General features: G+C 46.8%; 1 protein-coding gene across 5 annotated transcripts in view; it reads left to right on the top strand.

The window, feature by feature from the left end:
- The window catches only part of LOC142489888 (retinol dehydrogenase 16-like), a 73,820-nt gene extending 53,212 nt beyond the window's left edge, over window positions 1-20,608 (top strand). For 2 of the 5 annotated variants that reach the window (XM_075591447.1, XM_075591445.1), the window contains exons 2-5: window positions 8,431-8,764; window positions 11,935-12,193; window positions 12,995-13,158; window positions 15,221-20,608. In XM_075591447.1, coding sequence (XP_075447562.1) covers window positions 8,452-8,764; window positions 11,935-12,193; window positions 12,995-13,158; window positions 15,221-15,438 — 954 coding nt within the window. In that variant the 5' untranslated portion in view covers window positions 8,431-8,451 and the 3' untranslated portion in view covers window positions 15,439-20,608. Of the gene's footprint in view, window positions 1-2,061; window positions 2,087-2,643; window positions 2,971-8,430; window positions 8,765-11,934; window positions 12,194-12,994; window positions 13,159-15,220 lie in introns of those variants that run through there. The other 3 variants (XR_012799959.1, XM_075591448.1, XM_075591446.1) reach the window with 3 other exon arrangements.
- The last annotated feature ends 78 nt before the right edge of the window (window positions 20,609-20,686 follow it).

Genomic DNA, 20,686 nt, shown 5'->3' with positions numbered 1-20,686 from the left:
TAAGATGCTAAGTAGCAGACAGGTGCGGCTAATCAAATGCCCTTGATTAATTGATCATCAGCAAGTGTGACCACCTCTATAAAAGCCGAAGTATTAGCAGTTTGCTGGTCTGGAGCATTCAGGTGTGTGTACTCTATTCCAGTGAAAGTCAGGCCACTAGTTTATGTTTTGACACGTTATGGGTCAATAATTTTCTTTTAGTATTATCTACATGCTCCAGATATTAATCTACTACATCTAAATGTAACCTGTGTAGCCATGTCTGTTTTTGGCTACTAATCTGCCCTGCCTAGCATGTAAATCCTGGTATCAGTGCAGGCAGTGTTAGGCCCAATCCGGATTTTCTCCTGCAGTGAGCAGCTCCCTTGAGTGATAGGGGGGGGGGGGCGCGGCACAAGGCCTGTGTTCTGCCCAATCCTGAGCTCAGACCTTGGACCCTCCCCCAGGGTACTTAAGAGGCTGCACATGTAAATGTAGTTGTCTCTCTCCTGAGGAATTGTCCCAAGGAAGAGTGTGCGCAGGACTCTGGTCACCTTCCATCCCCTCCCTTGTGGGGAGTGGGAGTGAGGATTATACCTCCTACTCCACCAGGGAGTAGGGAAAGAGAATAGGACCGGCTCTGTAGGCCAGGGATCATCCTGAGGCTTGGAAGATAAGTGAATCAGTTAAGGACTGGATTCTGTATGCTGTATCCTGTGAGTTGCAGAATAAGGCTACGCTTATAGTGCCGGTGACGTCAGGCTACGGTCGCTGGAAAAATCTAATTGAGATGACTTCCAGCGATCGCGACCAATCTGTCGCTCCATCGCGTCACACTTACTATAAGCTCACGCGACGGCAATGCATTTGTTTTGCCTCGACATCTCGTCACTGTCGCCGGCACTATAAGCGCAGCCCAAAGCTGTTCTTGTGTTATAAATATAGCCATGCATAATAATGGTATACTACTTTCCTCTCTGTTGGCAGTAAGTCCTGATAAGTACAGGAATGCCAGCAGTAGTTATGGAGGTTTTCCCTCACACCCTAGTGAGGTGCCCTATGTATGGAGGGGAGTGGCTGTATGCTCTGAGTCCCTGGATAGTGACATCAGAGATGCGCCTGCCTCCTGAAGTATATAAGGCACAACACAGATAGTTATAGTGTGTTCCAGCAGCTATGCGAAGTAGCTGGTAACTTGTATTTTCCTGCATAAGGGATTGTAGGAACACTTTGTGACCCTAGTGCAGTAACTAGCGGTCCAGGTTGACCAATCAAGCCTGTCTAAGCCACTCTGTGTACAGGGACCTGGCACAGAGAGGATTTCCCTAGGAGAAGAGGGAACCCCACTTCAATTCGGGAGGGCGTACCTGGCAAAGGGACAGCACGAAGAGATGTGCGGCTAGAGCCGGCAGCTGCATGGGGCAGTCTGCTACATCCCAATCTACAATAAAGATGACCTTGTTAATGAAACCCCCACTGTGTGAGTGTGAGATTACTCAGCAGTGGCAGTCACCACCAAGAAGGAGTTCCTCACCAGGACCATCTCCCTGCGGAAGCATAGATCCTGATGAGGTGGAGGCGCTGCACATGATGTAAGTTGAATTCGCACCCACTACCTCAGCTACCTGTCCTGATGACATCCCCTAATACCATCAAGCGGGAGACTCAGGAGTCCTGTTGCCTACAGGTGCACCACCAAACACAAACACGTAATGGGGGTTGGTTAGACTACCTACCCAGGCCAATGTGAGATTGGGGGGGGGGAAACCCGTTACATAAAATATACTCCTGCCTGAGACTACAATCAGGGGGAGTATCAGAGGGTTCTCCTGCAGAGATTGTCTGCAGCATCCCTGGAGCCTGCGCGAGATGGAGGCGCTGAACCACCGAGAGAAGAACTAAACATCACCCCAAGAGCCTTTCCTGTCTTCCCCATACCACCAGCGGAAAGTTCAGCATCCTGTGAAAGAGCAGATATCCAGCACATAACACCCTGTAAAAGGCAGATCTCCCAGAGGGTGTGGGAAACACCGTTCAGCCTGTTCAACATGCCACCACTGGTTGACGTGGGTGCTAGGAGTGCCTGCCCCTTGGCAATTTCAATATGGTAATTGTGTGTCTCTATTCTCTGATTTTTCCCTTTAGGCCTCGTTCAGGGTGCTGGCTTCGGAGGGAGGGCGTGCTGCCGTGCGAGCTGCCGTGAGAAACAAAGTATTCAATTTGAATACTGGTTGTCAGGGTAGCAGCTGCCCTGTCTCCGAAGCCAGGAGTTGAAGCTGACTACAGTTTCAATAAACGAAAATTTCGTTTTTTGGAGCTGCAGCAGAGTCACAGGGACCTAGGCAGCCAATGAAATCATTCTTCAGAATGATTTCATGATTGCAACTTGGATACTTACCCTGCTGTGTGTAACCCCGCCCCCTCCCCAACGCTGAAAAGTCTGCTGGGGGATAAACACAGATCGCCCAGCAAACTGCAGCACTGCCTCCCTCCCGCCCTCCCTCCGAGTCCTGCAGCTGGCACCCTGAACGAGGCCTTAATCTTTGCATGTCCTCTCACTCTCTTTTCCTGTTTGTTTTGCCGTTTCAAATCTTATGTTGTCTCGGTTTTCTGCCACTTCCTCCTGTTCTCCAGCCTACCCTACATTTCTGTCATTTTATTTTTACTGCCTTCCATTCTTTCACTGTTGGTGTGTTCACTCCCCTCACTTCGCTGTTAATCTCCTGACTCTCTTCCCGTCCCTCCTCCAGCCAGTCTTGTAACTATTAAGGAGGGAACAAGTTACAGTATCTGCTCTGAATGGTTCCCCATTAGAACGCTTTGCACAGTACACACTTTCTACAGACAGAGAAATCTGATAATGATAACAACAGTTTGAAGTCCACGCCTAGCGAGGTCAGACTATGACATTTGTCCTATTCAACTGTGATACGTTTGCTGTTTGTGTAACTACAGTATATTCCTTTCTGTCCTAGTGCTGGCTAGTGAGAGGTAAGAACATGACAAACTCTGCCCACTCTTATTTCTTATGTATGTGTTAATCAGCTTTGTAATCAAATCAATGTGTATTCTTCTACCGTTGCTATTTCTGTTTATTCTAAACAGGTGGTTTGCAACCTTGGTTTGTTTGTTAAGGAAGCCTAGAATTATTTTGTGAAATTCTGGGGAACTCCAAACCTCTCTTCCCATATCTTTCACTCCCCACCCTGTTTGTGTCTCCCCTGTCTCTCTCCCCCCACCCCTTCGTTTCTCATCCCCTCTTACACCCCCCTCTCTTACCCTCTTACACCCACGTCTCTTCGCCTCGTATACCCCCCCTTTCGCTTCCCCTTTTACACCCTCCTCTCTGCTCCCCTCTTACACCCCCCTCTTCCCTTCTTGCTCCCCCTCACTCTCACCCTCTCTTCCTCTGTTACACTTTCCCTACTCTCTCTCTCTTCCCCTCTTATACTCCACCTCTAACACTTCCCCCTCTCTTCCTCTTTCCTTCTCACACTTCCTCTCTCTCTTTCCCTCTCACTCCCCTATCTCTTTCCTTTTCACCCCTCTCTCTTTTCCTTTCACACTCCTCTCTCTTCCTCTCTCACACTCGCCCCTCTCTCTCTTTCCCTCTCACACTCCCCTCTCTCTTCCCTTCTTTGGCTGCGTCTATAGAGGGGGGAGCCGCGCTCCTCCGCGCTGACGCTCGTCTGTGCAATCAGGAGCGATTGCATGAACTAGTAGACGAGCTAGCGTGCGCGATCGGGAGGCGGGGCACTGACGTCACTGGGCCAATAGCCCGTGAAGCGTTAACGTCACGGCGTAGTGACGTTGACGCTGCTTTGCTCTGATTGGAGGTTTTCAGCCGACAGCGCGCTCAGAAACAGGTTCTGCTGAAAATCCCAGCGCCTCAGCACGCCTGCGGACCCTCTCAAGACATCCTCATTGAGGATGACAGGGCTCATCGCAGAGCGTCCGCGCGGCTCAGCGCTGACTGTCCTATGGACTCAGCCTTAGGCTAAGTTCAGGGTGGATACTACGGCCACGAGCTCCCGTGTGCGCATCCGCCGCGCGCTCCTGCACCCCAGCGATCTGTGCCTTAGCTGCAGGAGTTGGGTCGCAAGGTTTGGGGGCGTGGCGGGGGAGGGAGGGCATGACGAACGTGTCACAGAGCTGGTTCGCTGAACCAGCTCACGTGACGCGACTGCAGCCCGAAAAATCAATTTCAGTTGTGTCGGCAAAATGCAGCAGCGTTAACGCTATATTTTGCCGCCACAAGAAGCTGCAATGTGACATGGCTCGTTAAAAAACATTGCAGTGTGCCGAACGTGCACGCGCACGACGCGTAGTATCCACCCTGAGCTCATTCCTTACTCTCTCAATCTTTCCCTTACACCCCCGTATCTCTTCCCCTCTTACACGCTCCCCTCTCTTCTTACACTCCCCCCTGTCTCTCTCTCTCTTCCCCCTCTCATAATCCCTCCTTTCTCTTTTCCCCTCTTACACTCCCCCCCACCCCCCAAGAGGGCAGTGGTCTCAGCTCTCTCTCCCATGTCGGCCGCAAAACCCTTGAGGGGGATACGCGGATCCCCGGTTAAAAATCCCTGTTCTTAACTCTTGAATAAAGAGAGGGGTTGCATTTCTCTTGTAATGGGACTGAGCAGAGTGTAGTTGTAGGCAGGACATTTGATTTAGAAACATGTTACCAGCAGACATTGGAGATGATACTGCATATCTCTTCCTTATCTGTCCTTCCCCTCCTGCTTTGTGTGCCACAGCAATATTAGTGGAGTAGAAATAGACAAACAAGTGACAGCTGCTTCTCTATAATTTTTACAATTACAATTGTTAACAAATGAATAAAATATCAGAATATAGTTATTGTTAGAGGCCCCTATGTAAAGAATTCTGTAGAAGCCCCAGCATGCACATACTGTAGTGCTGCGTTTAACAATGTTTTTTGAAGTGAAACTCAATGCTGGCAGTCAGGGCCGCAGATAGGTTTCCCAGGACTAGAGTTACGTCTGGGAACTCTTCCCCCCCCAGCGCACCCGCCCCCCTCATCTCACACCTCACGAGCAGCTTCTATTTATTTCCCACCCTCATCCCATGTATTTATCTCCCTCTTCCTCACTCAACCCCCATTCCCGCATGCACATCTCTCCCCTGCGTCTCACTCTTAGGCCGTGCTCAGGGTGCCGGCGTTGCGACGTGCGTGCGTGCGCACGTCAGGGACTCTTCCATGGTAGTCTGTGGAAGGTAGCGCGGTAGTTGCGGCACCTGGCGGCGCTGTAGCGCATCGACGCGGCTGCACTTTGGGGATAAGTGATTTTGAGATTAGAGGCTGCAGTCGCGTGACGTCAGCATCATGTGAGCTGGTTCAGCCAATGAGGGTGAACCAGCTCCGTGACGTGTTTGCCACGCCCCCGATCGCCTCCCTAATCTCTTGAAGCTCAGCCGAAGAGGGGGGGTGACTGCCGGGGGGGGGGGGTTACTGCTAAAGAGGGGGCTGCCGGAGGGGGGGGGGAGGAGGTGACTGCTGGGAAGAGGGCTGTGACTGCAGAGGAGGTGACAGCTGGGAAGGGGCTTGTCGGGGGGGGGGGGTGACAATTACTGCTGGGGGGCCCGGCTTCCAGACAAAACAGTTGCCGGCGGCCCTGGCTCTCCCCACCTGCAGGCCTCTTCCTCTATCTCTGTCCCACGCCGGACTCTGACTTCAGCGTGCGCCTGCCCACCCACTCATGGCGGCGCTCGCCAGAAGCTGGGCCAAGCTCACTTCCGGTTCACCAACGTCAGAGAGCGGTTTGCCCAGTGAGGGCGAACCAGCTCTGTGACGACACGGCCCCGCCCCGACACACCTCCCGGCACGTCTACCCAGGGCGCAGATTGCTGAAGGTAAAGGAGCGCGTGCGCGTGCTCTCACACCATGGACAAGTCCTTAGTACACTACACACAGAAGAAAGCACCCCACACAAAAAGATAGTGCCATAGAAAATGAAAAACAGGTTACTTACCAGAATGCTCCTATAGGTAGAGGCTAAAAAATAATGCTTAACATACAGCTTAAAAAAAGCAGAAATTACTACAGACACAACTTAGGCTGAGTTCAGAAAGGTTACTACACGTCCGCGCGCCAGCACATCCACGCCTCTGCCTCCGGGGCGATGTGTGCTCATGCCCAGCAGACAGAATGAACCAACTTGGAGGCGGGACTACTCAGGCATTGAATAAAAAAAATAGAAACAAAGTGTGTGTGTTTCTGATTGGCTGGCGAAGTGCACGTGACCCGGCTGCCGGTTGAAATCAAAACTTCAGTTGTCTCCTTCAAGTGCAGCGGCGACAACGCTGTACTTCGGAGCTGGGGGTCGTTTTCTGTTTGAAAACGCCCACACACCAAAGCGCAAGAGTGGCGAACGTGCTTGCGCACGCCGCGTCGCATTCTGTTTGAATGCAGCCTTACTGAATCGAACTCGGCATCAAAGCGTGACATTTTTTGAAGGAAGAATTCTGAACATGAAAGACACACCCACCTCAGAAGGTTTGGGTGCGAGGACAAAAGGAATTGCACTGTAGGGCTGAATAATACCATATGTGCGGTTGGGGACATTGAAGACCCCCTATTGAAAAATACATTTAAACAACATGTATTTTGCTGCTCACGTGATGTCATGGCACGCCTCCCCGTCGCATAATCCTACAGGCCACGGATTGCTTCTCGTACTGGGGCTAGTGACGTCATGCGCTCCGTCGCGCGTGCAAGCCTGTACTATATCCGAGGCCTAGTGAGTGTAGCACCCTTGAGGTATGCTAGACTTTTCTTAGAAAATCCTGGTCCCTACAGGGAGGTAAGGGGTTACATTCTCTCACAGACCTTAGTTAAGTAACCAATTCTCAGTAACTTTTTCCATGTTGCAAATCATCCAGATGGTGATTGGCTAGTTCATATTTTCTAGAAGGTAGTGGAAAGGTCAATCTTTTAGGGGATGACTTCGTAGTTAAGGCCTTCTCTTTTCCTGCCCAGCAATAGGGGTAGGGGAAAGGTTATAAATATTTGGAACCTGGATCTCTTCTACAGATCTTAGGTGGACCTGAGTTGAATCCAGGGCTCCTAGCCCTGTAATAAGGGTAAGCAAGATGTTCTTGTTTTCTAAGTTTAGGGCAAGTCTCCCAATATAGGGCCTGTAGAGACACTGCACTAGATCAGGATTCTGCCACAGTAGGAAGTGCCACAGCAGGGGGCTCATTGAGGAGACCTGGAAGAGCTGCTGAGCAATTACAGGGAAAGGGTTCCAGCTCTGTTTTTGGCAGCAGGGGAAAAGCTTGAAAAAGAACTACAGTACTCTACCTACAAAACTCATGGTTGAGGAAACCTGAGTGTATGTGTCTGCATGTAATAAGAAGAGATCTTTGTAACCTGAAAACCGATTCTGTTGCTATCCCAATTCGGACTGTTTAATACACGTTAAGAATGTTCCTGGCGCCCTTTTCCTTTTCTTACTCAACACCCCAAACTGCACGAGCTTCCAGCACCATGAGACACAGTACAAGGTATCCACTGAGCATCACCTGCACACACAAGAAACCTCACTTTAGGAGATAGTGAAAAACGTTGCTGGGGCCCCTCTTCTATTGGCTGAGGGTAGAGGTGTTACATGTCTTTTACTTCTACAACGATGATATGCAGGATTAGTATTTCTTATTTTGATAAAGGAGATAATACTGAGTTCCTTGGTGATATTGTGTATAAAAATGCAAGCCTTATATTCTGGTAGGGTTACCAACTTGCAAACAAGGTAAGTACTAAAACAAAGGCTTGTACATTCCAACGTGGCTAAATTCCAAGTAGTCCCACAGCCTTGAAGAAGCAGAAACCTTCTTTTACAATTTCTTATTTTAAATAGGCAGAAAACAGCTACAGACCCGAATTGCATGCACATTATACCTCAATCTAGAGGGGATTTTTTTCTGCTTTAAGTAAGCAGGGCTTATTTTAAAAAGGGGCTCTGTTTTATCAGCATACAAACTTTGGACTCAGGGGAGATTGTTATCTACAGTACTGTATGTCAACACATGTTTATCCCACATAGAGATGATTGCATCTGGAATTTTATGGTCATTCATCTCTTTAATGTTTTACAGCAATGCCATTAACCCATTCGCTACCTTTGACAGCAGAGGGGTTCATTTTGGCTCAAAACACTATCTGTCATTTATCAGTGTCCTTTATGCAATACATGGGCAATATTGGTGAATAAAGAGTACCAAGTTCATCAAATGAAAATAGCAATTGCCTCCTTTTATGCACCACAGTTTTTCAGTCAGGCGACTGATGATAAACCCCAATACATTATTGGATTATTATTTTTAGATTGGTAATACTTCGGCTCAGTCTCTTCATTTGATCCCTTCTTGCATTATCTCATCTTCCTTCTGCAATTTGATGCCTTTTTTTTACCTGCATCTCAATTACAGTGAGAAGCTGCTGCCCCCATCATGTGGCTCCCTCTGCTGGTGCTCTTGGCTCTGATTTTCCTGTACAGATGGCACAGGGGGAGACAGACACTGCAGAATCTCTCAGATAAATATGTGCTGATCACTGGATGTGACTCTGGCTTTGGAAACCTGCTGGCGAAGCAGCTGGACCGGCGTGGGCTGCACGTGCTGGCAGCTTGTCTGACAGAGAGAGGGGCAGAGGACCTGAAGAAGGAGACATCCAGCAGACTGCAAACAGTAATCCTGGATGTTACCGACAGCCAGAGTGTCAGCTCTGCTGCTGAATGGGTCAATCGTATTGTTGGTGTTAAAGGTTAGAGATTAACTGATTCCCTGCAAGCGCGCACACATATAATCCTTACTCTGAAACTCAATCATCTCAGCAGAAGCCTGCACTGACAAGTGCTCCATTCAATAAGTAAATAGAAATCTTTTCTGATGGGGACACACATTATTCATTATGCTGTGAAGCCATTCTCCAGACTCCATGGTGAACATCCTAGTGCTATTCCTTTCAATGGATCCGAACGCTTCTCAAGCACTTCACAACATATTGAATGCAGGGTCTAAGTGCTATAAAACATATAACAAGATTTGTAAGATCTATTCTTAAACTCATGTCACATTACATCTATCATCAACAGTCATTTTTATTCAATAAATGGGACTACCGCCTGTAAAACCATCTATACTCTTTAGGCTAAGTCCCCGCTGGCGCTGAGCGGGCGGTGCTTGGCGCGGTTTCTTGTGTATATATATATATATATATATATATATATATATATATATGTAACGGGTATTCCCTATGAATACCGACGCTACTACCTGCTGTGCAACCTGTGTGGCTCTCAGGAGCCTAAGCCTCCGCTTGGGGAACCTGGGGTACATACATATCATACATCGCTAGGTGCAACGCCTCCACCTGGGAGGGATCCCAACGGAGTGGGAGGAGGCCCTCACAGGAAATAACCACACAATGCGAACGAATATAAAACAGGACTGGCTTTACTGAATGGGAACACATATATCACGCGATAACATCATAACATCATAACATCATAACATCATCATGCGCCACGGCGGACGCTAACCACATTGGGTGTCACGGCGGACACTAACCACACTAGGCGTCACGGCGGACGCTACCACCTCTAGGCGTCACGGCGGACGCTACCACCCACAATGTGACCCCACCGTGAGTCCAGTAACCCCCACCCAAATGTCTCGTACTCCCAGAGTCAAATACCACTGTGCATATGTGTGTGTGACTGCGCAGCCACTATGTTTGGTGATAGGCCTGGTTGGTGCACGTGAGTTGCAGGTTACCTGCCCGGGCTCCAGCCACGGGTACCGCGATATCAATCCGCACGATCCGACGTTGTCCTCCACACCGCGTGGGTTGAAAGTCCAGCGCGAACAATGTCTCTCCTAGTCTTAGGGTCTTTGGTGGTGTTCTGAGCCCAGAATCCACCTCGCAGGGCCGCACGGCGTCAGCACTGTGTCCCTGACTACTTGACCAAATAATGGGGAAGTGTCCCTATCTAGGGCCTGTCCCTAAGCTCCACAAGCTATTAGGTGGCTCAGGACCTAACTGGGACCTTGGGGGCTGCTGGCCTATGCAGAGGGTCACTGACCCCTGCATCCACCTCTTACCCCTAGCTGGTCCGGATCCTGAGTGACTGCCTAGCTGCAAAACCCCGCGAAATGTATCTAACTGGGAGCAGGGGAATCCAGCCTTCCGATTGGCTCCCTGGCGTCACGTGTCTCTGCCCCTGTGCACCCTGGGGGCTGTCCTTCCCGCCTTGCGTGTGCGCGAGCTGTTTGGAGCCTCTCGCGCTAGCTGGCCTGCGCATGCGCGAGCTGACTTTCAATGGCGGCGCCCTGCTCCGCTAGCCGCCGGGACCCTAACGCCGCAATCGCGGCCTCGGCAACCGGCCCGCTCGCGTCCCCGGCAACCGGCCCGCTCGCGTCCCGGCAACCGGCCCGCTCGCGTCCCCGGCAACCGGCCCGCTCGCGTCCCCGGCAACCGCCCGCTCGCGTCCCCGGCAACCGGCCCGCTCGCGTCCCCGGCAACCGCCCGACCGCTTCCCTAGCAACCGGCCGCAATACAACCACGCGCGGCAACGGGGAAGGAGGGGGTGAGTGCGCGAGGGGGACCTGGCTACATCTATATATATATATATATATATATATATATATATATATATATATATATATATAAATGTAAAACTTTCCCGCTTGCTCAGATAGCCCGCAATTGCGCCTCCCCCTCCCCCCAGTGCGCAAGTTGCAGGACACCCGGTGTTCATGCTCTAAGCATGAGCACGCTCAGCACCAACGGTGACTCAGCCTTAGAATAGCATCCAGCAATTGTGAAGGATGATACAGTTCCTATTTTTCCGCAAGCCCAGTTATTCACAGGTCACATGGTTGAAAATAACAGCTACTGTATGTCCGTGTCTATCACACAGCAAAATGTGTGCAACAATATTTCTCTTATGGGTCTGAATTACAGTGTGCTTCTTCACTGATCAAGTGGCTGCAAGGCATGGATGCAGCAAGTAAGACCTCTGTACTGACCAGTCTTTTCACTGGCAATTGTGAGTTTCAGTGCAAAAAAACAACAACAACAACAAATTAGCTATTAGCTGTCTGAACAGCAATTAAATTAGCAGGAGCTTTCTGAACAGCAATTAAATTAGCAGGAGCAGATTTGTCCAAGGTCCACTCAAATGCCCTCCTGGTGCCTTGGTGTAGGTGTTTGTTTTACAGTATATTCTATAATATGACTCAAATTGTATTCTTCCACGCTGGTTTATAAGACCCGATTTAGAGTTTAGACATAATCCCCCAAAAAGTGGTGACATTAAAATGTTAGTGCTAGGCTATCTTTATTTCTCTAATTAGGAGCCAATTTAGAGTTAGGTGCTACAGAGTCATCCATGCATATTGATTAATTTGCACATAATTGCATCTGCACATTACCTTAAAAACACAATGGGGGGGCGGAGGGGGGCGGAGGGGGGCTGACCTCATTCCGGAACAACTGAACCCAACAGAAGGAAGCTTGTACCCTGTAGTTTGATCAGTGGAGGGATAACTGTTCTAATGTGTATTTTAGGCTATAGATGAACCTGAATAAGCTCTGAAATGTCAATGATGATGGGAGTGGTACCTCTGGAGTACCTGATCAGGATGCCAAATACACTAACTTTAGATTTCTAAATACTTTTTATTCTTTTCCGGGGTCTAGGTCTATTCCCAAGAATAGTAAGCATTACCAGCTAGTGTCTGTGTGTCATAGAGCAGCAATTGCGGCCATGACTCCAGAAAATGTATGTTACAAACACTTGGTAGTAGTGTTTAAGTAAAATGTATTGATTAATGATAACCCAACTCCATAACACTGGAAAAGCAGAGATTTGTATAGCCTATTTTTAGCATGCCTCTATCACTCTCAGCTTCTCATTCTCTCATCTGCAGGGCTCTGGGGCTTGGTGAATAATGCTGGCATTTCCATCCCAAGTACCCCTAATGAATGGCTGACTAAAAATGACTTTTTGCGGATGCTGAATGTGAACCTGCTGGGGGTTATTGATGTGACGCTCAACCTGTTGCCTCTTATACGGAGAGCCCGAGGACGCGTTGTCAATGTGGCCAGCATTGCAGGAAGAGTCACCTTATGCGGTGGAGGATATTGCATGTCCAAATATGGAGTGGAATCGTTCTCTGACAGCCTCCGGTGAGGAAGACGGATTGCCGGTCTAGATAGTGTCTCTGACTACTCCCGTCTTTATTTTTTTTCTTCAGTCTCTTCTTTGAACAATCTCATTTTTACACTATTCCTCTATATTTATCTTCAGCTTCTATGGTTCTTTTCTGCCCTTTCTTATTACATTTCAGTCCCATGGACCATCATAGCCCAGTTATCATCTTTCTCTTCTCCATATTCCTGTCTTTAATCACAACCCAACCGGCCCTCCCCACATTAAACTGGATTGAATTACCGATTTATGTTTTATATTGTGCTCCTGTATTTTTAAACTACGTAACCATTTCACATACAATGAATGCTCTACTACTATATTTGCATAAGCCAATAACCAACAATTGTGTTCTCATCCATGTTTTGAAGATCCCATCTTTTTGTACCTCTGTTTGCTTTATTTCTTTTCTTCCTCTCTCTATCCCTTCTTTCACACCTCTTCTCACTGTCTCTCTGTGTTCTCCTCTAAAACCCATGTAGACACTTCCTAGTCTCTTCCTTTTATCTGAATCTTACTCACTGGACGCTACTCTCAATCATTGCCAGTACCAGTGACTTTAATAAAATTCCACTCATACAGATCACATTATGGAGTAAAACATTGATTCTGACTCATTTATTTGGTTATCTGGACCTTGACACCTTTGATTTTCCCCCCTCTTTTCAATTTGTTTCCAACCTCTCTTTTTTTCTGTGCCCTTTTATTTCTATCTTGCACCTCTTAAGCCTTTTTCAGTAGACGAGTTGAACTCTGGTGTATTAACCTATGTCTTACAGCCGTGAGATGGCTGCATTTGGTGTGAAGGTCAGTATCGTGGAACCTGGCTTCTTTAAGACACTGGTCACAGACGCAGAGCTCCTCAAGGAAAGTACGAGTAAAATCTGGGCACGAGTTCCAGATGAAATCCGCAAGAGTTATGGGCAGCAATACTACGAAAAATGTAAGTGCTCTTCAAATACTTATCTACTAGTAAGTAGCCTCTTGTTTGTGACTTTTTGGATTATTTTCCAAATAATGTTGTTCTCTGCTTCCCTGACACTGCATATGACACTGCACAGCATATATTAGTACAGGGGTGCGCAAACTTCTTGAACTGCGCCCCCCTGCCCGGGAGCCGCAGCATTGGCGCCCACCCTCTCCAATGACTCGGCGTCAAATGACATCGCGGGTGATGTGACATCACATGACACCGCGGCGGCATTTACCACTGCGTTGCCATGGAGACGCGTCACCGAAGTCCCGGCTGGCAGCATGTAACTGAGTTACAGAGGCTCACACCTCCACCGGCATTTAAATCTGTAACCGCCCGCGCCCCCTAGAAATTCTCCCATCCCCTCACCCCCCTGGGGAGCACCCCACAGTTTGCGCACCGCTGTATTAGTACAGTATATGACATGAGTCTCAAATTACAATAGTTGTATTATTCTGGTTTATTGTTATTATTGATCACGCATGTTTGTGCTAGGTTCAAGTTGTTGCATTAACAAAGTGCTGCATTCAGAGTGAATTGTGCAATTTTAACATCTGCTGTACTTTTAAGAACTTAATAAATGATTGCCAACGTGTCTACACCTGCAGTCTTGTTGTCCTGCATGCACAATGTGTTACCAATTAGTTTTTAGAACACTAACTCTTGCAGGTGCCATAAGCGAGTTGACAATGGTGTTTGGGCTTACAATTTTCTGGCTTGTTATCACCTCATAACCTAGAAGGAGTGGCTCAGTGAGTAAAGATACTGACTGGCACTGAGTTGGAAGCAGGGGAAACTGGTTCAATTCCTGGTGTCGGCTCCTTGTGACCTTGGGCAAGTCACTTTATCTCCCTGTGCCTCAGGCACCAAAAACCATTGATTGTAAGCTCTGTGGGGCAGGGACCTGTGCCTGCAAAAATGTCTCTGTAAAGCGCTACATAAAACTAACAGCAAGAACAAACAATTATAATTATTATCTTGGGGTACTAGTAGGAGCTGCACTATAGATATTAGTTTACTGTTGCACATTTGCTCTGTCTGTTCAGTAAAGGTGGTTAAAAAAGGTCTGGCACCAGGCTTTTGATTGGTCCAATATTGAAAGTTATGAGTTCAAGAACCTGCTGAAAGTATAGGCATTGTTTGATATCTTGAGTAAGTAACTCTACTGCCCTTACTATACTGGGAAATAGTACAAATAAAGTATTACAGGGGGGGGAGGATATAGAAAATGTAGGAGGGGTTGCAGCTTCCCTCTCTGCTTGTAGCTCTGTGTATCTGTGAATCACGCACTTACTTCTCCAACCCTTGCCCCACAGGAACACCGTCAATTAGTGAGAGAAGGGGGCACGTGGCTTCACTCTTTCTCCTTCTGCTAAGCAGAGCAAGTGATGCAGTGCTGACTGACCAGTCCAGTCACTGCTGCACCCGATCATTCTTAGGCTGCGGCCATGCTAGCGCTGAGCGCGCAGCGCTTGCCGAGTTTAGTTTTTGCAATTTAAATTGTCCCGTCCCCATGCACGCTCGTGTGCGGGCACGCACGCTCTCCCAAGCTTGGCACTTGGGGAGACAAAAAAAAGAGAGTTTGAAGCGCGCTCAACATGCCCCCAATGCCGCCCACGCGCTTGCTTGCAAAATAGCCAGGACACCAAGCGCTCATGCTTGGAGAGCTGGTGACGTCACCGCTCTCAAGCATGAGCTCGCTCAGCGCTAGCATGGCCGCAGCCTTACTGCTTGCTCCTGCAAAGCATAATTGGTTGCACTGTTGCAGGTCACGGCAGTGACTGACGTTCCAGATGTCACATTTTTTTCAACCCTGCACTATAATTGCTTTTACGACTATACAATTGGAAAATATTAATAATACAGTCATAACATTGCTTCTTTCTGCATTTTCTTTGGAGGCTGTTTGTGCAATCATGAGCAATTAAAAAAGAGCTCAATATTTCTATGCCTTTGATGACGTGTGCAGTAATTGGAAATCATTTTGTGAATCAAATTATTGCTATTAATAAAATTCTGTTTTTACATATAGACTGCCAGACTGTTGATTTCACACAATTGCTGTGCAACACAAAGCTCTCTCTGGTCACAGACTGCATGGAGCATGCACTGACCGCTGTGTATCCCTGGACACGTTACTCCGCTGGCTGGAACGCCAAACTCCTCTTCCTACCTCTCTCTTACCTCCCTACAGCGCTGGTGGATTTTCTCTTTGGGATTGATCATCCTAAACCTGCACAGAGTGCCTAACTGGCATCCCTCTCGTGGAACTCAAACCTTCCGGCCTGAGGTGCTGTGCAATAAGTTGAAACAGTTTATGGAAGAATATTGTACATAGGCATTTGTGTTTAATAGCCAAATCCTGACAGTCAGACTCATTCTTGCTTTGTAGTAAATTAAAATGAGAACTTGTAATTTTGATAAGGATTATGCACTATTTTGTAAATATAGAACCCATATTAATATTGGTTAATATAATACATAATTGTATATATATATATTGCCTATATTTTCTATTATTGTGTCTGGTTTAGGAATTTGGTAAAGCCCATTTGGGTGAGTGGGAGTTTGCATGTCTTGGCATGAGTGTAGTATCAATTCAGATTCTGGTTTAATATTGCAAGATGTGTACAAGAATATTTAGTATGTAAACACCAACTTCTAGAACAGGGGTGTCAAATACTCTTCTTATTAGAGGCCCGATTAGATTCTATTGCCAAACTCTTACGTTCTGCTCAAGGATGTCTTCTGTCTACCCCTTTCGTATCTTAAGCTCTCTACCACCTGAAACCTTTCTCACTCACTGCCCACACCTCTGAAATGCCACTCCCCTCAATATCTAACTGGCACCCTTTATCTCCACCTTTAAGGCCATCTTATAACACACCTCTTTAACAAAGCATATGGGTAGCTCTGCTGGCTTATACTATACATCTCATATGCATCTCATCTCACCTTGACCCCTTCAGACGAACTTACCAGAACACCCTACTGTCTCTGTAAGTTCTCCCTACTTACCACTTTTATTGTAAGCTCTTTGGGGCAGAGACTCAGTTTCCTAATGTTACTTTCATGTCTGAAGTGCTTATTCTCACTTTGTTTTATATTATCTCTGGGACATAACACCTGAGTCGACCCAAAAAATCTCCCTAAGAAGAGATGCTCCCCAATATACGTTCACTGCCCTTATCCACCCAAGCCAGCATGGAAAGGGTTACTTCAGTTGGCCTGGAGTTATCAGCCCCTTCCCCCTGCATGTCTGATTGAGACCACAATACTTTTTACATTTCCACAAATAACCTCTGGGATATAACACCCAAGTCACCCCAAAGACGTAAGCCTTTGTTGGCTGTGACAGGTAGGCAAAGGGTGTTGACGTTTTCTTATGTTTAGTAATGTTACAGCTACTCTATTCCCTCTGAAACTCACCAACCCTCTCATCCCCTGTACTCAATGTCAACTTACCCTGCCTATAATTTGTAACTTCCTTGAGGCAGGGCCTCTGCTAATACATTGAAGGTCTATCCTACCTCTTCTAACACAATTTAAATCCTATCTGTAAATTGTCACTTCCCCTTGAGAAAGAGCCTAAGCGAAACGGCTGTTGGGGGCTGCTGCTAATTACCCCATGGGCATTCACGTGGAGCATTATATGGACTCCATTATGGATTGAGCTTACTGTATTCATATGTACACTGCATTCGGAGCATATGTAGGAGCGTCTTTGAGAGACCATTCGCAAACGCAAGTATTATACTTTGTTATTGCTAGTGTATGGGTCTCTTATCTCCTCACCATTCATGCAGGAGTATCACACTGGCACTCCAGTGTTTTGTTGTGTGTTTAGTGTTTATTGCTACTAAGCATAAACCTTTGCCCTACATACCCACCCACAATATGATAGTTGGCGGGCTTGTTGTGTATACAGTATCTAGAACGCATTGTGCATCCCATTGCAGTGACCCTATGAATATATGCATTTATCTTAACATACTTACCTGATTGGTCATTAATATAGATATCAATTGTAGAGTGGTCGTGGGAGGGGGGAGTTTACTTAGGAACTCTCTTCCTCCCAGTAGGCTCACAATCCTATTTTTGTTAGGCATCTCTGCCTTAGTCATTCCCCCTTTTTTAGGGCTTGACTACTCAAGCTTCATTTATTGTAGCTTGGCCCTTTGGGGTATTTTTAACACCATGTGTTTTATACATTTTGGTACTATTAAAGTGTTTTAATTATTATCATATCACCCCTTTCATTTGGATATCCTAGCTCTCATCTGTATTTATTTGCACACATCTCATGTGTCTGAGTTCTGTTTTATAGGGTTTCTCACTGATTCAACCGCCCCTCTGGGACGCTGTTCTGTCAGTATTTTTTGCATTACTCTCTATTCCCTACTGCACCTCTCACATTTTTAATTAGTTATTATTAGGAGGGCTGGGGTTTTGCTTATTTTGTTGTGTCTATCTGTAAATGTTACTTATGCCCATAATCATAGCTCTGACTGTCCATGAATTATCTGTAAACTGAATGTGTACAAACTTTGTTCATTTAGTGCAACCTTTTTTTATTATTATAACAATGACTTTTCTTGTCTGTCATTTACAGTTGTGTGAAAAAGAAAGTACACCCTATTTGAATTCTATGGTTTTACATATCAGGACATAATAACAATCATCTGTTCCTTAGCTGGTCTAAAAATTAGGTAAATACACCTCTATAAAAGCCGAAGTTTTAGCAGTTTGCAGGTCTGGAGCATTCAGGTGTGTGTTAACACAATGCCAAGGAGGAAAGACATCAGCAATGATCTTAGAGAAGCAATTGTTGCTGCCCATCAATCTGGGAAGGGTTATAAGGCCATTTCCAAACAATTTAAAGTCCATCATTCTACAGTGAGAAAGATTATTTAAAAGTGGAAAACATTCAAAACAGTTGCCAATCTTCCCAGGAGTGGACATCCCAGCAAATTCACCGCAAGGTCAGACCATGCAATGCTCAGAGTGTAACGGATGTGCTCGCCACACACCGGGACCGGACCGCGGGGCTGAGGTGGGGATGTGAATACACCGACCTTAGACCACGGAGCCGGTTCTGGATTGCGCAGTCCGTAGTTAATTGTAGCCGGTTCGGAGTTGGAGAAGGCAGGGTAATCCATGGACAATCCGGGGTCAGATTTGGGGACATAAGAGTAATCGATATCCAGGCTGGGGTTCGGCAACAGGTAGATTGGTGCGAAGTGCTTCAGCGTAGCAGCTGATGCACGGGAATGGCCTCTGCGCGAGGAGCAGGAGCGGCCCATGATAAAGGGGAGAATGCAGGCTGGCCTAGGAACACCACAGGGTAGCACTGGGAGACCAGCGCTTCAGCACAGGAAGCAGACCTCTGCCAGGAGGGAATGCAGCAGGTCTCAGAAACAGGAAGCAGGCCTCTGCATGGAGAGAGTGCAGCAGGTCACAGGAAGCAGACCTCTGCCAGGAGGGAATGCAGCAGGTCTCAGGAACAAGGCAAGACTTGCACTGGGGATCTAGCGCTTCAGCACAGGAATCAGGCCTCTGCAAGGAGGGAATGCAGCAGGCCACAGGAACAGACTGGCTAAGGCAAGGTAGCTTGTGGCAAACACAGTTACATCCAAGTCCAACTTGGTTTATGCTCAGCAATGAGGAACTGGGAGAACTCAGTACAAGAAGGGCAGGGAGCCAATCCAAAGACAGGGGTGTGCTGGAATTCCTCCAATGACAGAGCAGAGAGACAGAGCTGCAGTGATTGCACGCACAGGTGATAGTGCTTGCAGATCCAAGGAGAGGTCTGTCTGAGAGCTCACAAATTCTGCAAGAGTGAGCTCCAGCCAAACCCAGGAACGGATTCCTTACACAGAGACATTGCAAAAAAACCAAGAGTTACATCTCAGACTACAGGCCTCAGTTAGCATGTTAAATGTTAAAGTTCATGACAATACAATTAGAAAAAGACTGAAGAAGTATGGTTTGTTTGGAAGGGTTGCCAGGAGAAAGCCTCTTCTCTCTAAAAAGAACATGACAGCACGCCTTAGGTTTGCAAAGTTGCATCTGACCAAACCACAAGACTTCTGGAACAATGTCCTTTGGACAGAAGACACCAAAGTGGAGATGTTTGGCCATAATGCACAGCGCCACGTTTGGCGAAAACCAAACACAGCATATCAGCACAAACACCTCATACCAACTGTCAAGCACGGTGGTGGAAGGGTGATGATTTGGGCTTGTTTTGCAGCCACAAGACCTTGGAAACTTGCAGTCATTGAGTTGACCATGGACTCCTCTGTATACCAAAGTATTCTAGAGTCAAATGTGAGGCCATCTGTCCAACAGCTAAAGCTTGGCCGAAATTGGATCATGCAACAGGACAATGATCCCAAGCACACCAGCAAATCTACAACAGAATGGCTGAAAAAGAAAAGAATCAAGGTGTTGCAATGGCCAAGTCAAAGTCCAGACCTCAACCCGATTGAAATGCTGTGGTGGGACCTTAAGAGAGCTGTGCATAAACAAATGCCCGCAAACCTCAATGAACTGAAGCAACATTGTAAAGAAGTGGGCCAAAATTCCTCCACAACGATGTGAGAGACTGATAAAGTCATACAGAAAATGATTACTTCAAGTTATTGCTGCTAAATGTGGTTCTAGAAGCAATTGAATCATAAGGTATACAGGCATACCCCGCTTTAAGGACACTCACTTTAAGTACACTCGCGAGTAAGTACATGTCGCCCAATAGGCAAACGGCAGTTCACGCATGCGCCTGTCAGCACGTCCTGAACAGCAATACCGGCTCCCTACCTCTACCGAAGCTGTGCGCAAGCGGGGAGACTATAGAGCATGTTACAAATGTGTTATTTACATCAGTTATGCACGTATATGACGATTGCAGTACTGTACATGCATCGATAAGTGGAAAAAAGGTAGTGCTTCACTTTAAGTACATTTTCGCTTTACATACATACTCCGGTCCCATTGCGTATGTTAATGCGGAATATGCCTGTACTTAGTTTTTCACACATGGCTTCTCCATTTTGGCGTTGTTTTTGTTAAATAAATCATTACACGGTGTAATATGTCAGGGTGTTGTTCATCTGAGGTTGTATTTACCTAATTTTAAGACCTGCTAATGAACAGATGATTGTTATTATGTCCTGATATGTAAAACCATAGAATTCAAAGAGGGTGTACTTTCTTTTTCACACAACTGTACAGTATGTAGCAAAATAACTGCATGTTATTTTAGTTCTCAAACTGACTATAAAGCATTGCGATGCCCCTTTACGTGGAGGCCTGTATTTACTTAGAAAATAAATGATGATGATTATGATGTCACGTGTATTACTGCTGTGAAGCGCTATGTACCTGTATGCCGCTATATAAATAAAGATATACATACATACATTGTACTTCATTCGGGCATTACGTACTGTATCATACATTTTCAAAATAAACAAATAATACATGGTACCGTTGTATG

The sequence above is a fragment of the Ascaphus truei genome, chromosome 3, assembly GCF_040206685.1.
Source record: "Ascaphus truei isolate aAscTru1 chromosome 3, aAscTru1.hap1, whole genome shotgun sequence".
In the NCBI taxonomy this organism is placed as follows: Eukaryota; Metazoa; Chordata; class Amphibia; order Anura; family Ascaphidae; genus Ascaphus; species Ascaphus truei.
The sequence above is the reverse complement of the archived record's forward strand: the minus strand, read 5'-3'. Positions and strand labels throughout refer to the sequence as shown.